This window comes from Pezoporus flaviventris, unplaced genomic scaffold (genome assembly GCF_033815535.1).
Source record: "Pezoporus flaviventris isolate CSIRO_AGI_PZ_B2104156 unplaced genomic scaffold, CSIRO_AGI_Pfla_v1 ptg000023l, whole genome shotgun sequence".
Taxonomy (NCBI): domain Eukaryota; kingdom Metazoa; phylum Chordata; class Aves; order Psittaciformes; family Psittacidae; genus Pezoporus; species Pezoporus flaviventris.
In genome coordinates this window covers 10,187,365-10,196,513 of record NW_026892571.1, presented here as the reverse complement: position 1 = coordinate 10,196,513, position 9,149 = coordinate 10,187,365, and the positions used below count along the sequence as shown (strand labels likewise).

General features: G+C 44.8%; 1 protein-coding gene across 1 annotated transcript; it reads left to right on the top strand.

Annotated features, from left to right (window-relative positions):
• The first annotated feature begins 929 nt into the window (after positions 1 to 929).
• BOD1 (biorientation of chromosomes in cell division 1) lies at positions 930 to 6,589 on the top strand. Its single transcript, XM_061456675.1, has 4 exons — positions 930 to 1,295; positions 2,605 to 2,729; positions 4,527 to 4,727; positions 5,707 to 6,589. The coding sequence occupies exons 1-3, from the start codon at positions 945 to 947 to the stop codon at positions 4,723 to 4,725; spliced, it is 675 nt and encodes a 224-aa protein (XP_061312659.1). The 5' UTR covers positions 930 to 944; the 3' UTR covers positions 4,726 to 4,727; positions 5,707 to 6,589.
• The last annotated feature ends 2,560 nt before the right edge of the window (positions 6,590 to 9,149 follow it).

Here is a 9,149-nt window from a genome sequence, read left to right as displayed (position 1 = left end):
GTCTTTCTACTGCAGCAGGAAGCTCAGGCTCTGTACACACTACCGTTTTTAACTCTCTTCTGTCCTCAAAGCTGCCAGATGGAAAGGGACAGCTTAAACCGCTTCTGAGAGCTGCTGAATTTTAATCAGGTAGAGGAGGACAATGCGTGGCAGGCAAACTGTTGCCATCCTTCTGCTCATTGAATAGTATACAGAAAAAAAAGTGAGGATGCACCCACGCAGTGCACCTTTGTGGAGGACTGTATTATTACATTTGCACACGGCTTATCCGCCTGTGTTAGGATGGGAGTATCCTGATGAGTTCAGTTCTTCTTTACAGTGTGAGTAGGAAAGAAATAAAACTAATGCACTAGCTGTAGCTTGCAGATGTAAACAGAACAATAAATGACACCCCTAGTCTATGCACACACAACAGAGAAAGCCCCATTAACAGAAGCCGTTGTTTATTCCCTCTGCAGGGTCTGGTACTGGGCAGGCTTTTGATTCTGCCCTCCCTTTTGCCAGCAGTGCGATGAGCGAAACTCGGATCCCGGCGGAAATCCAGGATGATGCCACTGAACTCTATTCTGTATTTACACCTAGTGCTAACTACGCCACCGGAGCCACAGCCTGACAGGTATCCTCTGAGGAACCTGAGAGCCTCCCGAGGACGGGGAACCCGAACCACCGAGCCGCATCTCCCGGAACCCCCTTCCGCGCAGACAGCACCCGTGCGGCGGAGCCTGACCGACTGCGCTGCGGCACAACCCGGAGCGGCACGCACCCTGTCGAACTACAATTCCCAAGATGCGTCACGAAACCAGCGCGGCCACCCTTGCGCCGCATTGTGGGTGTGCGGTCGCGCTGCACCCTGGGATTTGTAGTTCTCCTGGGCCGTGGCTATGCGAGCTCAGCGGCCCTGTGGCCTGTAACTGCACCTCCTTGGGAGGACTCGCCTCCCCTTGATGCAGCGCGCCGTCAGGATTACGCAGAACTCAGCGCGCCGCAGGCGACGGTCGCAGTACCGGGGACCGCGAGGGAGCGGGCCGCAGCCGCTGGCGGGCCCTGGGCGCAGGCCGTGGGCCATGTCCGACAGCGGCGGCGCCGGCGGGGCAGCCCCCGGCGGGGGAGGCGGAGGAGCGGGCGGCGGAGGGGGAGCGGGAGGAGCGGCCTCAGGCTCAGGGCCTGGCGCCACCGACCCGGCCTCCCTGCCCCCCGGCGACGCGCAGCTCATCGCCATCATCGTGGAGCAGCTCAAGAGCCGCGGCCTCTTCGACGGCTTCCGCAGGGACTGCCTGGCCGACGTGGACACAAAGGTACCGCGGCCGGACCGGGCGGGCCTGCCGGCCCCCAGGGAGCCCTGGGTGTCCTCCCAGGGCAGCACCGCTGGAACCCGGCTCCCGTTGGCCGAAGGAACATCCACGTCCCTTCCCCTTTGCGCACGGTGTCCCGCCCCCGAGACGGGGAAGGCCGCCAGGGTGGCGGGCAGAAGCTGCTGTGCGGTGGGGCTGCACACCCGCCCTGCGGTCGGTGCTTATTAGGCCTCTATGGAGCGGCTCCTGGCTTGAGGTGGTAGCAGCACCCCAGAGGAGAAACAGACCAGAGCATAGGCTCAGACTTCCTTTTCTAGCCCAGTCCTCATTAGGTTTCCCTTAAGAACACCCCTCCTCTTGAGCATAATTCCCACATTTCCAAAACATTTAACTTTTCTTTCATGATGTTCTCAGGCTGTTGTTTTAAACTAATTTCTTCCTCAGTCACAGCATGAGCTCCTGAGCATTTGTTGGCAGTACTGAAGTTGGGCTGTTCATGACTGCCCTATCAAAAGTGAACACAGGTGTTTTGCTGTCCAAAATCTTTAAACTTCCAACAAAACTCCTGGGACCTGCAATTATCATTCTAGGCCTCACCAGTGGCCATTGCAAAGGCATTCCTGAAGCTGTCAGGTCACCTGCACAGAGCAGCCATAACTGAGCAGCTTTGCCAGGGTAGATATACACTGCCCAGGGCAGATACTGCACCTCTGTTACCAGCCCTTTCATTCATCATCCCATATACATCTCAAATTCTGAAATACAAATGTTGCCACTTTATTGGCCTTTCCTGGCACAGCACCAGGTTCCTATGTATTTATATATGTTTGTTAGTTCATTTCCTGTTCACTAGAATTAAGTCTCCACTGATAGAACTCGCATAATTCTGATCATCTTTTTATTAGTATCACAGAAACAAATAATCAAGTTCTTTGTTAGTGACAGTATTACTTGCCCAGTTTCCTGGAATTCTGTGATGGAGCATTTCCAGACAACAAGAACTCTGCTGTAACGTTAAATTCCTGTCTGCACGGGCTGTTTGCATTTCACCAAGTAATACTACAAGTAGACAAAATTTTAAAGGCAGTCTACCCAGCTGTTTGAATTATTATGATAGCACACTGACTGTTCTTTGCAGTTACTAGTTGTGTTCTTAGGTAAAACAAGGTTACCTTTGTTCAGAACTTGAAAGGCTGGGGAATACAGACAGAGAACAGTAGTGTACATGACAAAAGGTGTATTATGAAGGACTCTGGCAGGGGATTCTTTGAGATCATTAAGCTGTTTAACTGGCCTGTTCCTTTTTTTTTAGCCAGCCTATCAAAATTTGAGGCAGAAAGTAGACAACTTTGTATCGACCCACCTGGACAAACAGGAATGGAATCCAGCAATGAACAAAAACCAGTTACGAAATGGGCTAAGGCAGAGTGTGATTCAGTAAGTAAGCAACATTCTGTAAAATAATGATGCTATTTCATAAATAATGTCTAAATATCTAAGTCAAGTAAGAATGTACAGATTTAAGTTTTTCACGACAGTTTCTCTTGTGCTTTCACAAATTTCATTGTAATTGTGGGTGCAGTCTTAAGCCTCATTAAAATGCTTATAGTACTGCTTTACCCGAAATCTGTATGTTGATGAGTTCGAGTAGCATGATGAAATACTTAGCTATCTAGCCAAGTTATTACTGCAAATAGCCATCACTGTGCCTGCTGGCAAAACTGTACCGACCTGAATGACCTTTATCTTCAGAAAAGAGCCTACATCACTTAAAGAAAAAATCCTGAAGTGCCAAAGCTTGTTTAGGTAGACTCTGACCACTAGCAGGCAGTAATCGCACTGGGCTAGGCTGATTTCATGCAGCAGAGGATAGCTTCTGTACAGCTATTCAAGATGTTACATTTCCAGCATTACAGGAAAGCCAGCTTAAACTATGCTGCTTAGAGACTTAGGGTTATTATCTCTTGCTACTAATTCACTGCAGCCTGAAGTAGGAGCCTTAGCTTCTTTAACTAAAAATCGTAGATAAAAGATAAATAGTAAAAGTTGTGGGTAGAGGGGCAGTAGGGAACTTGATAATGGAACTTTATGCTTATAAGGAAATGTTATTAGATTGTCTCACACACAGAAGAAACCATATTTCAGAGTACTTGATGGAATCTGTAAATCACTATTAGTTTGTTTAATCTGTAATTAGAGAAGGGGGTGTTCACTGGAAGTACAGAATTTCCTGTCCTTGAGACATATTTGTCACTAAATGCTTCCTTTTATTTCATGTTAGGCTACCACTAGAATGAAGTGGACAACTGAAAAATGTTAAATCAGGGAGCCTGTAATGAGAAGAATGTAGCATGCTCCCTTTAAGTAGGCCATAGGCAGACAGTATTAGGGAGTTTGGAGGGTCCCTATCACTCCTGTAGTTGCACGGCTGAGTGCTTAGGCTGTCCAGATGTGTATGTCCTTCGTTGCATGCATACATACAGGTGTGCTGTTACTTGGAGGTGACATGATGTGCCGTGACCCTGTACCCACTCACTCACAACATTCATGGCCTTATTAGTCTTGTGGCTGCTTTTCCAAGCAGCAGGCAACATCTCCATTTCCTGTCCCCTGCTCCCTTGCAGACATGACTTAAGCCTGCTAGGCAGCCTGTGCCCCACAATCCAAGAGTCTGACGCAGCCCCTGAAGTAATAAGTCACTTCAGTTACTAGTTTTCAGTTCCAGAAACTTTTCTGTATGCTACATGTGCTTGTTTTTATAATTAATACCCATCTGTCTAGACTAACAGTTATAAGGAATGAGTGACAGCAATGTTATTAGGGGGCAGGCCTTTTCTCCCTCCAGACAGCCAAAAAAAAAAAAAAAGACTGCACTTTCACCTGCCCTCCTCCTCAGAATAGCTTGTTTCCCTTGTTTGTGCCAAAATATGTTTGTTTGCTTTCATGTTGACCTCATTTCTACATGAGCCCTATTAAAGTGGCTCTTGTCCAACGTGCCATTTGAGTACCTGGGGGACCAGATGTCAGTTGTTAATTCTGTAGGGAGAAGTCAGAGGGGGTTGGGTGGAAAATAGGTGCTTGAAACAGCCCCCTGTTAAGGATCTACTGAGTGGGCTGCAGTTCTCACCATGTTAATGCTAATTGCAGTTGACTGGAGGGCTCTGGAGAATTACTGGAGGAGTTTGGGGAGAAGTTTTTCAGAGCAGCTGAATGACTCCTTTGTCTTTGTTCAAGGTCAGGAATGCTGGAAGCTGGAGTGGACAGAATTATTTCTCAGGTGGTGGATCCAAAACTAAACCACATCTTCAGGCCCCAGATAGAGAGGGCAATTCATGAATTTTTGGCTGCACAAAAGAAAGAGGAAAGTGTGCCAGCTCCTCCTCCAGAGCCTGAGAACAAGGATCCTCCTGCTCCATCTCAGGATGCCTCCTAAAGGTCTTGTATCCCTGCATTTATTACTCACATCTTTCATGTACCTCATCTCTGTAGTTTGCAGAATGCAAGATAGAGATGTCCTCCCTGTCAAACCAGGAAAAATACAACACTTTAATCATCAGCATGTTGTCAATGTCACAGTCATTCTGAGCTGCTTCCACTGAAGTGTCTGCTAAAAACAGATTAGGACTGAAGACATAGGTATGATGTAAAACAGCTGTCAAGGAACACTAGACTCTTCCAGTGTCAATTTTGGATCAGGCCAAAAGGCCATTTATTCCACTAAAAGCATATCCAGCAGTAATTTTCATGGAATTGGCTGGATAACATTTAGAACAATATCAAATGGATTAAAAATATATATACTGAAATACAACTGAAAGTAGAGGTGATGAGTTATTGTGCTTTCGCATTGAAAGTTTTAGGTAGCTGTTCTTCAGAACATACACTGGAGTGTTGAATTGTCATTGCTGGACTAAGGGTAATATCTCTGGAAGTGAATAACTGTTTGTTCCAAGCTGACTGATTTAAATAGATCAACCTATGTCTTTCCAGATGCCTTTGTTGAAAACAAGTTCATTGTGGCTTTAAAATAACTCAAGGGACCTCAGGGGGCTATAACTGCTACTCTGTCTTAACACAAATGACTATGCACCCATCTCTGCTAAGGCCCTGTATCATAGTGTTGATTTGAGGCCCACATGCTTATTACTGAGGAACCACTGTCTTGATGGAAAATTACAATCCGCAGCTTTGCTGGAGAATGTAAAATCATGCTGCATGAAAGGAAGTTAATTGTGAATTGTTATCTGTGACTTGCAGCCTTAGTACCTTGAACCTTGTTTGGTTTAAGTTATTTGAAGTCCATTATAACCTACAGCTAAGTGCAGCTGTTAATTAATATACTCTAATTTATTCTTTATTCAAATGCATTTATTTGTGAAGGCACCATCCTCTAAACTCTCTTTTTTTCTTGCAGCGAGTTCCTGTTACTAAGCAGCTGCCGTTGCAAAATGCGTGTCCTGTTAGATTGGCAATGGATTACTTGTTCCATTTGGTGCAGGAATGCTGTCTGCCAAAGATGAATAACCTTTATCAGACCTGTGGGAAGGCACTGAAATCAGTGAAGTTCAGATGCACTTGGAGTTCTGCATGTGGAGGGGTAGACAAAGCGTGAAGATACTTTTGTTATTAACTGCAGTACAGAGAGCAGCATGTATTCTTGTTAATCATGCCTTCAGGCAAGGGTGTGGGAAGAGAAAGGGAGTTGGTGTCTGAAGAGGGTTGGGAAGTGGCTTGAGATGATACTAGACTTGGGAGCGGGAAGAAAGATGTTTTGGGGTGGCATAGTCTCTTAGACACCAAGTAAGAGCTGTCAGATTTGCTTTGATATAAGCCAGGTAAGAGGAAGCATCATACACCTCTGCTGCATAGCGCAGCATTGAGTAGTAGGTGCCAAGTTAGGTGCAACTCATTGCACTGCCTGCTTTAATAAAGACATTTCCTGTTTGAAACTGGAAAGAACACTTCAGGATCAATTATGTAAATAATTTCTGTTGCATTGCAGGGAAATGTTTACAGTTGGCTATGACTATAGCTGATTTAATTCTTATTTCCCAGGTAACTGGGGGGGGAGCAAAGGGCACCAGGGTAGGTGATCAGTTTGAAACTTCTCTCTTTCAACTTGAAAGACTTTTCTTTCCTGTGAAATTTCTCAGGTGCCTAGTGGAAACTGTCCTATGCTTTCAGCTTGAATGCATGCAGTGTCCTCTGGATGACAGTCAAATAGAGAATGTGATCAAGTATTCTGCCAGCAAATGTCCATACCTTTTGCAATAAAAGACTTCAAAACCCATCTCTGACTCCTAGCTTTTCCAGAGTGGTTTTTGGTTTTGGTTTTTATTCTCAAGGAAAAAACTATAGAAATCCAGGAGTCCTGATTGCTGGAAACCTGGTGGAAATGTGGCTTTACACAGCTCATAGATGAATCCACATCTGACAACATGGGGTTATTAGTAGAAGTTATTATGAAATAAGATGGATACTGGTATTACTATCCAGATAAGGTGTCTCTGAAAAAAATACAAAGTATCAAAGAAATGAACTGACTTTATCTCACATCATTAATGATGTATATAAATCTTGAGTAAGTTCAATCTTGTGCTAGTGATGGTAATAGCATGTTCTGCCTTTTGAAAAGAAAACAGTCTTGGCAATAGGCTAGAGCTATTCTTTTTTCTGTTCAGACAGCAGTCTTTTAAGAAACTAATATGTGCTTCTGTCATTGAATAACACAGCAATGTCTGAATCCTTGCTATTGATGGGTTACATACCTTAGCTGTGGCCTTACCCATAGACCTTGTATGCAAATAGATGCAATTCCTGCTATACTCTGCTTCCTTTCAGACCAGGTAATTTGTAGGGAAGATCAATGCTGTGGTTCAATTCAGTAGCTAACTTACTTTGCTTAGTACCTCGTCTCAACACAGTTACATGCAGAAATGGAGACAAGAACACCTGGTACTTTAAACCCTTCACAAGAGAGCTCTGAGAACTTCACTGCAGTAAGATTGTACTCTGCACAGTGCTGTGTAGTCCTGCTGACACATGATTTTTCCATCAATATTTTTATTCCATTCCTGTCAAAATGGGAACTTAAATGCCTGTACTTTTCAGTAACGTACTGGCTATAACCTTCCTGATATAGTTTGAAAAACTCGGGATGTGTGGCTTGAATCTTTTTTCATAGTCTGTGTTCCTGCTATAAAACAGGATGAGGGGTATGTGAGGAAAAGGCTCTCAACTGCATGTTGATTTGGTGGTTAAAGACTGCTCTCCAAATCAGTAGTAGGTATTTTCTCTTGGAGCCTTAAGGGCAGCTCTTGGCAGGAAAAGATCTGTCTTTTACCTCCTGGTAGCTTGTCTCGACCACTGTTTTGAAACTGAGCCATTTATGCAGTAGGGAGAAAAAGAAGTTCCAAGAGTCTAGAAAGAGCAAGTGAAAAGGGTTCCGAGAACAAATTCTGCATTACAGCAGCAGTACTTAGGGAGCAGAGACATTAAAAAGTAGGGAGTGGAGCTTGATTTACTGCAGTGAAGAAGGAATCTGAACCTGTGTGTTCTACCTCTGAGAACTGCTGTAACAGATGAGTGAAGGAGAAAAGATTCAGTCACTGTAGTTGAGAGGTTTTTCTGTTGTTCTCTCTCTGAATGTGAAAACTCTGTGTTAAACTCTGAACTAAACACTAATGCTGTGCCACTGCTCTGTGTGTAGGGCTGTGCCTTTGTTGGTCTCAGCCTAGGCACAGTGCATGACTGCAGTGACTATGGGAACTTTCAGATCAGAACTGAGGCACCTAATGATATTAGACAGCCAAACCACATTTGGGATCATAGTCTTTGATGTTTGGGCTCTGAAGTTCTTGGTTTGGATCAGAGCCTTGGAAGTAACAAGCTTTGGGTGCATGCCTTACATCTAATGGGGCAGTGAAAAAAGCCACAAAGTCCTTATAATGATGAAGAAACAGTAGGTAGTGCCTTTTGATTATATACAAACGTTTCTGGCAACTGATAGAAACTGGATTCCAGCCTTAAATGATACTAGAGACATCTTTATACCAGAACAAAAGAACAAGTTTGTACCTACTGTAGAATTCAAATTGTTCATTTGTGTAGTAGGATGTTGGGCTAAAGTTAGCATATCAGTCAGTTTACATCCCTACACTGGATATGGTAAATAAAGTCTGAAGAGCCTTGTGAGGCACACAGGTCTAAGACACTTGAGCAATTCAGGAAGCAATTAGTTGCCTTTGTGGACCTGAAGGGGCAGGGCAGTATATTAGGAGAGTGAGCCTCAGTGGATCAAATGGGCCTTCCCTTTGATCTCAAGAGTCCTTCTCACATTGAAATTGGCTGTTCCTGTTTCCTGGACAGTCATTTAGTACTTTGAATTTGCTTTCTCAGATGAATAGGTTCATGCTTTTTATAAGTTTCAAGAGACTGCAGCATTTCTTCATCAGATACAGTATTAATGTGAAGGAGCTGTAAAGATTCTCTGCCTCCTTGGCTCTGCCGGCCCCAGTCCTGTGCATTTGCTTCTGCCCAGTCACAAGAGACCAGCTGAAGTTTAAAGAAAACATGCAGAGAGTTTGTGTTGCATTCTTGGAAAACCAGCCTTGCATGAGCACGAGCATGAACATGAGCCTGAGCATGGCTGCTCTGCCCTATGGAAACGTCAGAGTCCAGACCCCCAGGAGCCAGCCTAGCTCAGCAGGTAGACACTAGACTAGGAACTAGGGAGTACAAGTTCTCTGCAGAGTCCTGCTGGTCTACAGCCACGTCTGTGGCTGTTGTTTTACCTATTTGCTTGCCTGTAAATGGAAGCCAACTTTACCCTCCTATGTAAGTTCTGGAGTGGGGAGG